This window comes from Gossypium arboreum, chromosome 5, assembly GCF_025698485.1.
Source record: "Gossypium arboreum isolate Shixiya-1 chromosome 5, ASM2569848v2, whole genome shotgun sequence".
In the NCBI taxonomy this organism is placed as follows: Eukaryota; Viridiplantae; Streptophyta; class Magnoliopsida; order Malvales; family Malvaceae; genus Gossypium; species Gossypium arboreum.
Window position 1 is genome coordinate 22,158,969 of NC_069074.1, and position 13,555 is coordinate 22,172,523.

Genomic DNA, 13,555 nt, shown 5'->3' on the forward strand with positions numbered 1-13,555 from the left:
ATTCAGTTCACTTCAATTTGATCGGCTCACCCCCTATTCAAATGGTTTGAGATGTATTAGGTCTCCAGTCATGTGGGCATGCATAAGTTCCTAACTGTTACCTGAAATACAATCTTGACATCCCTAAATAATCTCTTCAAAACAGAGTTTACACACAGAGAAACTAATGGAACATGTTTCTCGAATCAAATCGACATGCTGTAGAAACAGAGCAGTATCAGCCCACCATTTAGCAAAAGTTTGAAAGTACATAAAAGCATCTCTGGTTTTATAGAGGTTCAAAGTTGCCTGTTTCACAGGCAATCTATTGGCATTAAAAACATGTGGAACATCCTTACTTATAATTAGAGGACTTTAGCTATATAACATTGTACATGCACAATATGTATGCTTGCAGCAATTAGCCACCGCAGCAGGAGCCACAGGCAGGAAGGGAACCTGAAATATAGCACCAGAAAGAAAAATCTTTTAACGGACAAATTAAAAGGAAAGCTGTGACAAACAACAGATAAAAAGGGGGCAAATGACGTACTATGGTCAATTCCCCGAACATTGTCCATTCCCCGTGGTGGTCGTCGTGGGCCACCACCACCACCATATGGTCCACTTCCAGGTCCTCCTGGACCACCATCCCATTTCTTGCTTGAACCAAAGCCTTTTCTGTAGGCATCGGACTTTTCCATCTGATGCACATCCAAAGGTCAAGTTTCCAGTTGATTGATACAGATTAACAAAATAATGAAAAAGAAAACAGAAACCCTAAACAAAGGTCAATGACAAAAGGGAAAAATGAAAAACTTACCGAGAACATGGTTGAGAAGAACACTCCGATGAAATTGATAATTGCCCAGAAAAAATCAGTGATAGTTCTCAGTCGCCATATTGAACGCTTCGATTTCACAACACCTAAACAAACATGCATGGACAAAGGTTTCCTTATGAACGAAGAGAGGGGAAGTCTCCATGACAAATAGCAATATGCTGAAGTAACGAAAAGGCCATTTTTTCATCACGAAGACAATATGCCATAACTTATCTTCAAATTACCAATGTATTTATGAATGCTATGCAATTATGGTCATCCATAAACTCAGAGCAAAGTTTAAGAATATAACCAGCAACTCCACAATCAATCAACCCAAGACAGGTAACCAACACAACTATATCCTCCTGATATATAACACAAACACACGTACATACACTCATGGGCTAGGGCTACATATGGAAGAACATAAAGAACTTTCAAATTCATAATAACATTAGGAATTAGGAAATAACAGTCTTCAAATATCACAGTTTTAGCCGGTATCAACCACTAGATGCAAAAACAAGAAAAAGAAAAAGCTGAACCTTTAAATGAAAACACAACGATAGATATGTCAAAGAAAGGACTTTTGCAAAACCATTGAAACTTTTTGGGAATGACCTGAGTTGATTCCAATGAAAAGCACCTAAGAACACTATAATATATGCATTGCCTCGTTTGGGAAAAATCTGTGATTTCATCTGGACTGCGATCAGAATATCAAATAGGTTCAAATTTCGAATTCTCATTTTGAATGTTACCTAAAAAGTTTTTTCTTTTAAACCAGAGTTCCCGCAAACCCTAAGACAATGCCAAACTAGGCTCGACAATAGCTGAAAGCTCCGTTTCAGCTGTTTCGTAACAGCGTGAAGAAGAATAACTCAGACAGATTCATATAACAAAAGGGTTAGAAATTCAAGATTGTTCGAAACTAGAACAATTCTCAATAAAGACATCGTCAAATCACAGACAAACCCAATTTGAGGGAACTCAGAAGAAATTACGATCTATAATCATCCGATATCATAAATCCGATAAATACACTCCTTTTCCATACCTAATTAGATTACTACAATATTAAATTTCAACACCCAGAAAGAAATCCTTATACATCATAAGAAAAGATCGACAACAAATTTCGAATAGAAACTAAAAGATCTCATAACATAAACAATAATTTGAAATATTATAAGTAAAAAAATTAAATTTGAGAGAAAGAGAGAAAGGATACAAACCTCCCTCGACGTAGGCCATGAGAAAAACTCCAGGGTCTTCTCCTCCAAAAAGAGGAAAATATAAGAGACGATTGCGGTGTTCTAATCGGCGTATTTTGATGTTCAGTTGGAAGACTTAAATTTGATTGGTTTGCAGAAGTTTAATTGTACACGCGTCTTGTTATGATTCGATATGCTTATGGAAAACTCTCAACGACCGCCACGTGTAAAACAATTTATTTGCAAAAGGGTCTGACTCTAAATTTGGTAAAAACTGAAAATTAGTTAGGTCAATATTAAGAAATTAAATCGAAATCACCATTAAATTTTATTGTTAATTTTTAATAGTAAACAATATATATATATATAAATACCAAAATAGATAATTTATTGATTTCTATATATTTATTAATAATTATAATAACTTTTAAATTTCTTTAAAATGTGATATTAAAATAAAAGGACTAATTTTAGAAAATGAATTTCACAGTCAAACCATTACAAAAATATCACCAAAAATTCCTAAACTTCAATTTTTTTAAAATATATGCAGAATATTAATATCATACCAATTAACTACTTCAATTAGCTTAAATTTTAAACACATTTGCATGTTGCGATTGTTGATTATGTGTTAAAATATAACGTATCATTAAATTTTAAGAAGATTATTTTTAACACCTTAAATTTAAATTATGCATGCAAAACCAACTCTTTTATATATGCCCAACTTCATATTTGATCTAGAATTTATGCCTAAACTATTAGTTAAACTAATATAATAACTTGATTGATTCAATATTGAAACATCAAGAACTCAATTAAAATATTTTAAAATTTTGGGAACTTATTTAAAATTTAAATTATAGTTTGAAGATGTCTTGTGAAATAATCCAAAATAATTTCAAGTAGACCTAGCCATTTTTTCTTTTTTTTTCTTTTAATTTACAGCTAACAAATTACATCAACAATTTCGATCAAAATTAATTATTAAAAGTTTACTTAATACATATCGAAGAATAGAACTTTATTAGATTAATTATATTAATATTTTTGTGATTAATCTTATACATGAATATGTTAATAGTTAATATAAGATTAGTTAGTGAATGTGTGGGATTTATTTGATATTACCTATAAGGCAATAATATGTTTTGAATTGAAAGAATTGAAAAGGGACTAGTTTGTAAAATGAGGAAAAGTTTATATGAAAGGTAAAAACTATGATTGAATATTATATATATATATATATATATATATATGAAGAGATATATGTTATTGAATGATTTGTATAATGATTTTGAAATATTGCTATGAGAATAATTATTGAATTTTGAATTGATGGGGGACTAAATTGAAAAGAATTCAAAAGTATATAAATTATTTTTGAATTGTAATGAGAAATTGATTCTATTATATTTGCCCATGTAGACAATATATGAACTAGTAGGATATAGATGGTATGCCATTAGGAAGCATTTAGCACAATCTCTATTTGTTTGAAGCACTTCGGTGCTACTCTGTTCAGTTGAAGCACTTCAACACCACTCTATTTTGATAAAGCCCTTCAGTGCCGTTCTGTTCTATTATTGCACTTCAGTGCTACTCTATTCTGTTCATGCATTTTGGTGCATATTTGTTTTAATTTCACATATCTTGCATGTTTTGTTAAGTCTACATTGGGCATTCGATAAATTCTAAAATATAAAATAAAGTTATGATCATTGTGACAAGATTAAGGTAAGCTATTGGAATGATAATGAATCCAAGTATGATGAATGAACTCTAGTATAGAATTCTATTGCTAACAAGTTCTAAACTTACATATTATGACATTTTTGTATTTTGTTTATACTTAATTAATGAAAAAGTAAGTTTAATTCTCATTGTACTTACTAAGCTTTCACAAGCTTATCACATTATTTCTAACTCGTAGGTAAAAACATGAAGTGAGGATTTGCTGAGGATCAGTGTCTCCACATCTCATCATATCTCAAGGGCTTGGAGAAGAGTATGCTATCTCCACTATTTTTGTTTTAAGTATATGACATGTATCTAGGTGGATGTTAATGTAAGTAAATAGGGAGCTAACTAATTCCCACACTTGTGTTTAATGTGTTTTGGTGAGTAAATATAAGGTATTAATTGGTATATGAGTTATGGTTTATGTTTGGAATGATTATGAATGATTTCGATATAGTTTTGATGGAAAATATAAGGTATTATTTTGTTTGTTTTTCCATTGTTTAATAAGTTTTCACTTTTAGAAGTTTTTGTTTACTCTTGTAGTATGCTTTTTAGTCTTGTAGTACGCTTTTTAGTCTTGTAGTACGCTTTTGCGAGTGATTTTTGGATTGGTTTTGTCGCCGTCCTCTCTAGTTTGGTAGATGCTCGGTTCTTTTGCCGATTTATATCCGCCGCTTTGGACCATCTGGGGCTAATTTTCTTATTGTATTAAGTACTTGCAGTCACTTCTGATATGTTGTACTTGAGTTGTGACAGAATCAATTGTCAACGTGTCATAATGTTCTATTGATGATAAAACGGAAGCTTTTGTTGTGTTGATAGAACTTATCATCCAAAGCATACAATATATGTTTATTATCCCTGAATTATACGATCTCATCCATTTAATGAATTAATAAATTTCTTAAAATCTTCTATGCAATCGATTATACCATTTCAATTAAAATCAAATTTCGCTTTCATAGAAATTAGTAGGTGAAAATAAACCATTTCTCGAGCACTATCTCCCCATCCTTACATCTACCCATACGTCTAGTCATAATAGACAAAATAACAACATAAATTTCATCAAATAGGCAAAGCGAACATCTAATAATATTAACTGTGATTCTAATAGTTCTCAAGGAAATATTTGTACAAAAAGCCGAATAAAATACAGCCAACCCCCCACATTTAGAATTTTTTTTTCTCTACAGGAAATAAATATGCACAAACATTGCCAATTCTTAATAGAACAGTGACCAAGTTCCACCACCATTTACATTATCTGGGGCCTGAGATTTGCTGTGAAGAGATATAAGAAAGGCAAGTAATTGAACCGCTTGTATTTTTACTACTACGAGTAGCATTATCTTGTTGAAAAAACACGAAATGAGCATCACTTTGCCTATTATCCCCTTCTGCCATGGAAGCCTCTGTAAATGTGCGGCCATAATAGCGCAAAAAGTTCAAGGATTCCACTCTAGGCTGACCTAAAGGAAGCCCACCTTCCAACATCCCAACAACAGCAGCCATACTTGGCCGAAGTGCAGGCTCCTCGTGAACGCAACATAAAGCGATTCGCACTAGTTTCTCCACTTCGTTATTGTTTACTCGCCCCTCGAATCTCGGATCTGCCAGCTCCAAGTATCTGCCCTGTTCATGCATCTCGAGTGCGAATAATGGGAAATAAACCAATCCCGCTACTGATGACGATGAGGAGTTGTTGGCTCCACCACTGTTTGTTTCATTGAATGTATGGCTGTTTGATTTTAACGAGCAGTTCTTCCTGCCGCTCACCAGTTCAAGCAGTACCATCCCGAAACTGTAAACGTCGGTTTTTTCGGAAATGGCGGAGTTTGTAAGCCATTCCGGCGCTAGATAGCCTCGAGTGCCTCTCATTGTTGTGAAGAGACTTGATTGTTCAGGTGTTAGAAGCTTTGAGAGCCCGAAATCGGAGATCTTTGCCTGGAAATGATCGTGTAAGAGAATGTTTTCTGGTTTAACATCACAATGAATGATCTTATGTTCGCAGCCGCCGTGCAAGTATGCGAGCCCACGAGCAGTCCCAAGTGCTATATCGAACCTCTCTTGCCATTCCAAGGCTGGACCATTGCCGAAAAGAGATCGATCCAGGGAACCTCGGTTCATATACTCATAAACCAAAAACCTTTGTCTCCCATGGGCACAAAAACCTCTCAGTTTAACCAAATTGACGTGGTGAATGTTTCCAATGACTGCAATTTCAGTGCAGAACTCTTTTTTCCCTTGCTTGCCTGGATTTGTTATCTTCTTCACTGCAACAATAGTTTTGTCGGGGAGCGTGCCTTTGTATACTGCACCAAAGCCACCTGATCCGATTTGGGTCTTGAAATTATGAGTGGCCAATTCAATTTCTTCGTAATTGAACTTTTGGGGCAAGCCTGGAATGTAAAACCCATCGAGATCGTCAGACGAGACTGAGTTTTGGTGGCCTAATTTTAACTCTTCAGCTTTGTTGAATTTCCATCTTTTCGACCAGAAAAAAACTAGAGCAGCTAATAGGAAAACGCCGGTGAAAGGTAAGAGCACAGCGGCAGCTGTTGGGAACTTTTTCCTTTGGTTGCTAATACCATTGTCGCCATCGGGATCAGTCGAAGTAGGTCCAACAAGTACTTTAACATACCCTTGAAGATCATTTGCACCGGTATCGCTTAATATAATGGACCCTAATTCATTTTCAAGCACATAGCAAGAACCAGAAGAATTTTCGTGGAAAATTCCCAAGCAAGCACAGTTCCCCGTGCATACATCTTGACAAACTGAGAAATTTACACCGTATGTATCAGGCTGAGAGAAAACAAGAGAAAAGTACTCCATACCAGAGCCTAGTTTGATATAGGAAACATCCGAAGAATTTGACTCGCTAACGCTGACATTTTTGGTTGAATCACAAGCAGTGGGTAGAGAATAAGAACGATCATTTGGCAGACACCCACCAATATTTTGTGAAGCTGAACGAAAACCAGAGGGGCATGAACAAGTGGGGGCATTTGAGGTTGATTCACGAGTGCATAATCCCATTTTGCCACAGTTTGTTGGAATTTGACAATTATCAGTGGGGCCAACCAATTCCTGAACCCATTTGCCACTAGAGAAACTACTTACAGAGAACTGACCTGAAAAACCCAACTTGGCAATCCGGAAGTTGGTCGTCGACAAGTTAACCCGAATGACAACAGCCGATCCATTACGACCAAGGAGATATAGGCCTGTTTTGTTTATTGCCATGTACTCGACATCATAGCTTGAGTCCACATAGGCCTTGGTATCCATGGACAGTTTCCAAAACGCCTGTTTATACCATTGCAATATTGCATCAGAAGCTGTAACCGTGAACCTGTAATCACCGGTCGACAAGTTACTTTCCGAGACAGCACTCGACAGATTCGCCCCGACCGAAAGCCGTTGTCCGAACACAATTGTATCCGTCGGATAACGGAAGCTTTCCCAAAGAGAAGCATTGTATTGATCGAGCAAAACCAGATTGCCCATCTCAGTCAACACCAACGCGTGAACCGTGGCTTTTAACCGTGGAGTTGACCATTTGAGATGACCATCTGAGTTAACAATGCTAATTCCTTGGATTGTAAGACTCATTTCGCCAGAGCTGGAGATGGGAGAATCACGATTGGCTGACCAGATGATGGTGTTGGATTCAACGTGTATGATGCATAAATAAAAGTCGGTTTCATGAGCTTCGGGATTGTAGATGGAAGCTTTGAATGTTCCATTACGAGAGAACAAGAAGGCGCCATTATCGTTGATAAATTGAAAGTGTGAAGCAGTGAAGTTTGGGTAGATAAATTCCGTGAAAGAAACCCCGGAGACGGAAAAAGGATAGAAATTAAGGAGACCGATAAGAAAGAATAAGGATCCCATCACAGGTGGGGGGAAAGAACTCAACGATGGAGGCCTTGTTGATGATAATGGCGGAACTGCTATGGTTTTCTTTATTTATTTATTTTTCTTCGTGCTCAGCAGGCGTTGACCAATGAAGGTGCACACTGAACAAATCCAGATTAATAAAAAGTAAAATCAGTTTCATTTGATGTTAAAAGCAACTGGGCATGTAAGATAACGAAACATTTGGTGCCGGTCAAAGCCGGTGAAATGTTTATGTCTATGATTGTTCCCATGGGTTGAAATACAAAGAGCGTAAATCATATTTATATGAACTAATATTGATTGATTAATAATCAAAGTGATAATATATTCAAAGTTCTATCGAAGGAGTAAAATCATAAGCTACTAAAGAATTTGGATTCGAGATAAAAAGAAAAAAAATCATAAAAATCATATTTAAAACTAATAGATAGGTTTTATGAATACTATGACACCCGCGACGTGGGTGAATAAAATTATTTTACATTAAAAATATATTAACAAATGGTTATTAGTGAAATAATAAAGAATTTTCGTATGAATTGTTGGTCTTGTGTTTGATTCTCAAAAATGTTTTTTAGTTATTAATTAACTTTTAAGTAAAGGTATTTTAGCAATTTCATAATTAAATTAGTGTTAAGTTAACTTATGACACCAATTAATCTGCCGCTTTATATATAGTATAGACAAAATATAAAAGTAATATTTTCATTAATAGTGTTACCCTTACCCTTATTATCACAACTAATTGGACTCCGGATACATATTAAGTTATGATTGTTATATTTAATTATCACTTAATGTTAATAAAGCCTTAGCATAATTGACAATGGCGGAAGTTTTGGTTTTTGAGTCTCAAGGTTGGAGACCTACTATACGCTATTAAAAGTATGGGTCTTTGAGCCTCACCTTGAACTATTATTATGTGTGGGTTTTAATCCATCTAGTTAGTACGTAATCTAGATTATTCCAATTTGTAGTTTGTTTGTACTGAGATAATTTTATTCTTTTTTTTGGTAAATAATAAAACATTAGCCAAGTCTAAACTATACCAGTACTAATCTTTAGCTATCAATGTATGCATCACACAATGGATATCATCTTCTAGTATACTTCTCACATATTTCGGTGGATCTACATGGATAATTAACTTCTCCATTTCGCCTCTAACCTCTTTAGCAATACAATCAACCACACTGTTGTTGTCCCTCAAGATTTGGTAGAATGTCACAACCCAATCTTTGAAGCACCACTCGTATACTTGACGAACTTCACTATACTTGCTACTCACAACTACCCTATTTTGGATGACGACAATCAATAAAGTATTGTTGTTTTCAATCTCCACTTGGTGGTATCCTCCTGCCAAAAAAAATTTTAATCCCTCAACCAGTGCTCAAGCTTAAACTTGAAAAATATCTGGAAGCCCTATCTTCATCTCAAAGGGCCCCATCCAACCTCCATTCGGTCCTCTCACCACTCCCCCTATGGACGCCTTTGGTCTTGTTGTTAACACTGAGCCATCCACATTCACCTTGATTCATTTGTTATGTTCTTAATTTGTTTGCTAATTAATATAAGATTTATCATTATACATAGATTTATTAGCAAGACAATTTTAGCATCGGTTTGAACAATATAGAGTAAGTAATTGGGTGAAAGTGTAATTATTAAGGGTAATAATTACATTTTTTTGTGATTACAAAAAATTATAATTCTCCAAAATGTTTTGTTGATAGAGTGATAATTACATTGTAATTCTCTATATAATATAATTTGTAAGTAAACATTTACATAATTTATATATTTTTAAAAATATTAATTCCTATAAAAATTTGTTAGTATAAATGTTAGTTGAAGAAAGTAGCGAATTATATGATTACTAATAAAATTAACTAGAAAAATAAAATCATGTGCAATTTATCCAATTGCTCTAGCATTTCATATTTTTAGGTATTCCTCTTTAACATTAAACATATGCTCTTTATATATAATCATCCATTGGTCTCTGAATGAGTTCCTTATCATTTAAATATAAATAAACATCATTAAAATTATCAATATCTTCTTCTTACATGTACTTTTCAAAGTATGGATCATCTCAATTCTACCTACTAATAAAATTATGAAATACGCAATATGCTGCTTCTATCCACTTTTTTTCATACTATCTTGAATTAAAACATATTTTTTAAATTGTAAAAATATATTATCTAATAATTAAAATTAAAATTTATAAAATTACGTGTAATGTATGTTAAATTAAAAGTTATTATTTATATGAGTTAATATATGATATATTCACAATATATAATTTTATACATAACTAATCAAGCGGTTAAGATAATGCGAAGCCTTATCACAAACTATTTCAAATAACATAGCTTCTAGCATGTGGTACTCTTATTCTACAAGCCATATTCGTGCAAATATAAAATTTGTATATTATTTGAGGAGAAAGAGTTGTATAAAATAGAGAAGTCACGTTATTTAATCTCTTTTAAATAATTTGATATTACATTAATATTTTCATCCTGTAATAATGTTTTAAAGTATTATATTTAAATTCCATTGGCACACATTTCTCACTTGTTGATGAAAGTATGGGTCTCATATTAATATTTAAGTAGACCTTACATAATTTAAAATAATAGTTGATCAATGATGGTAATTGTAAGTGATAGGTAAAGGTGAAGTCTCCATCCTAATAGTATTTCGAAAGATCGATTTGAATAAAATTCCCCTACATAATGAACCGTACGTTTCCTTTTCTTCTTTACCTTTTTACATCAAAACATTCAAATTTAAGCTGAATATTTTAATGAAATCCGTACAAAGAAGCATTGCAAAATGCAAATGGTAATAAGTGAAACTATTAATGGCGTCAGTTAACATGCTTAAACTTTGAAACTTTAGCGTTTAGGGCAAGTTGAATGGATCAAAATAATAAATTATTTAGATTTGGTTGTGTTGGAAAGTTTCTTTCATTATTTAAAATGTATAAAAGAATATTTTATATTAATTTTAAATAAAATAATTTGATTTAGTCAAATACATTAGTATTATAATCCTATTCAAACTAGATGGAATAAGTAATCAAACTAATGAATATCAAGTTGGTTTTATTGACTGTCAAAGCCCAAAAAAAGCCATAATAAAATGTCAACTTAATCAAATGGGTTTAGTGTTTTTGCACGTAACAAGTCATAGTGTTTAATTTTGACAAATGTTGTAGTAAAAACGCATCAATGGTTTAGTCATCCGTGTACATTTTTAAGTATATATATATATATATTTCTAAACATCTGTTTCTTAGACCGATTGAGTTTTAACTCGATTGGTATTAATATTATTATTGTTAGAGTTGTGTGATTAAAATATTGTTTGATTCGGTCTGAAAAACTTAAGGTATAACTCACTTGTTAAAAAAATGAAATTTTGATCTGGGCTAAAAATCGTGGTACGAACCATGCTACATAATTTGAATCTGTATAAGACTATACTTCTTCTATTAGACATTGATTATAATAGGATTATTTAACTCTTAAAACGCATGTAGCTGAAAAGCTCTTATATTGTTGTTTGTCAACATTAGTAAATTTCTCTTCCTATGTTTATGAATTTTCTCAATAAGAGTTTTCAACGTAAAATTTATATATTCTTATTTTTCTTTTTTATTATTTTGCGATAATTCCTATTATCATTTTCGACGTATAGTATATCAGTTGTCAAAATAGGAGGACATGGGTACAAGTGCATTGAACATCATTATTTTCCTATTTATAGGTTTGAGAGGAACTATGACTAATTTTAGACATAATATTAAAAAAAACAGACATTATCACTACCTATAATGAAAATAAAATCATATTGATATTTAACTTGTGGATTGATTTTGATTTTACCAGTACGGAGTGATAATAAATTATTAGACTAGAAATCTTAATCCTAGCTAGCAAATACCAACAGATGGGTTTGCATTGATTGCCAACCTACCTGCCTAGCTGTAGCTGCTAACGGCAAACGGCTTAAATTCAAGTCTCCGCCAGCCAACAGCAAGTTGTGTCCCTTATTATATATTACATATAATAATGTGAAAGACTTAATTTGGTACATGAATCTCGTTACACCTGCAACTGCTGGTTTTCGGGATTTAGATTCAGAATCCCCTCCATGATTGGTTGTGAGTTGTCGCCCCATCCATCATCACTTTAATATTCAACTCTCCTGTTCCGATTCCTATTATTTTACCATCGACTATCCTTTTCTTTACATTATTTGATTGTTGAGATGCATCCAACAAAACCATCCCAAAGATTTTGGGATATTTACACATGAGTATATTTTCTAAAAGGAAAATTCATTAATTCATTAATTCATTTAATGAATGAGATCATATAATTTAGGAAGAAAAATAATAAACACTTGTTGTATTTATTGAAAGATAAACTTCATCAACACAATAAAAACTTCAGCTTCAGCATCAATAGAATATTATGGCACGTTAACAATTGGTTCTATCACAAATCAAGCATAACACATTAGGAGTGATTACAATGGTCCAAAGCGGTGGGTATAAATTGTCAAAAGAACCGAGCATCCACCAAACTAAAGAGGACGGCAACAAAATCACTCGCAAAAGCAATACTACATGTATAAGCAAGACTAAAAAGTCTACTACAAGAGTAGACAAAAACTTTTAAAAGTGAAAACTTATTAAACAATGGAAAAACAATATATATATATATATATATATAACTTAAGACAACACGAGTCTAAAAAAAATATAAAACTTAAGACAATATGAGTTCAAACTGACTCATGAAATAATTTATTATTCTAAAATACTCTCAAAACAGAAAGAGATTAAGAAGTTAACAAAAAGCTATCCACTTTCTAAAAGAAATTGTCGATGGTCAATGGTGTTTCAACTATGATAGGTATCGTCATCTGTCCATCAGAACTTGTGAAGATAACAAAGATACTTACAAAATAGATCTGCAAACTGAAAAGAGAAAAGACACATGGACTGAATGAGAAGAAGAAAGAGAAAGAGGGTTGACAGGTAGGAGAAAAGAAGGGACGGTAGCTAGCCCCGAGATTAACACTGTCGCTAGACAATAACAAAAGACAAGAAGCAAAAACTTGGAGAAAAAAAAAAGTTTTAAGTTTTAAGTTTTTTTTTTTTTACAAACTAGTATATTTGTGTTCACATGTTTTGTTATTCAAAGTAAATCAAATTTTAGTTAATTTATAATTTTATGATTTTGACGAATATAATGTAAAATTAGAGTCAATTATTATATTTGACGAAGAAGAATATCACGATCAATTAATTTATTTCTTTTAATCTTTTCTCTTTTGTTACATAAAACCTTAGTGAGGGAGACTAAAACTTTCTATTAGTTTATGTGTAGCCCTAGTAGATAAAAGAATGATCAATTTATATATGATTAACTTCAATCCAATATAATTATGTAGTAATCGAATGAGCCGATAAGATGTAATGTCTATTAATGTAAATAATTTAACCACTTTAAATTGAATCATTTAATTTTATACTTCAAATTCATAATATGAACTAAAATCTTACATCTTCCACTTAGCTCAAGTGATAAAATAAAACTTTAATAACATAAATGTTGAATGCCCATAACAACATATTAATCATCATTTTACCATATTATAATAAATTGAAAACGAGATATTTAATTAACATGCATATCATCACAATAATATATTATATTTTTTTCTATTTTAAATTGTTTTAATAAATTATGTGCAATGAATCATAATAAACAAGAAATAATTAAATTTTATATTAGAAACATGGTTATTGAGTGTTATTATAAAATATCTTTTGTTAATATAACTATGACTCATTCTA

General features: G+C 32.4%; 2 protein-coding genes across 2 annotated transcripts; both read right to left on the reverse strand.

Moving 5' to 3' along the window:
* Window positions 1–199: 199 nt before the first annotated feature.
* On the reverse strand, window positions 200–2,187 carry LOC108450634 (uncharacterized). Its single transcript, XM_017748351.2, has 4 exons — window positions 2,041–2,187; window positions 803–906; window positions 533–683; window positions 200–438 (listed from the first exon to the last, which is right to left on the reverse strand). Exons 1-4 carry the CDS (start codon window positions 2,057–2,059, stop codon window positions 401–403), a joined length of 312 nt encoding a protein of 103 aa, XP_017603840.1. The 5' UTR covers window positions 2,060–2,187; the 3' UTR covers window positions 200–400.
* Window positions 2,188–4,699: 2,512 nt separating this feature from the next.
* On the reverse strand, window positions 4,700–7,801 carry LOC108452143 (G-type lectin S-receptor-like serine/threonine-protein kinase At5g35370). Its single transcript, XM_017749895.2, has one exon. It carries the CDS (start codon window positions 7,663–7,665, stop codon window positions 5,029–5,031), a length of 2,637 nt encoding a protein of 878 aa, XP_017605384.1. The 5' UTR covers window positions 7,666–7,801; the 3' UTR covers window positions 4,700–5,028.
* Window positions 7,802–13,555: the final 5,754 nt, after the last annotated feature.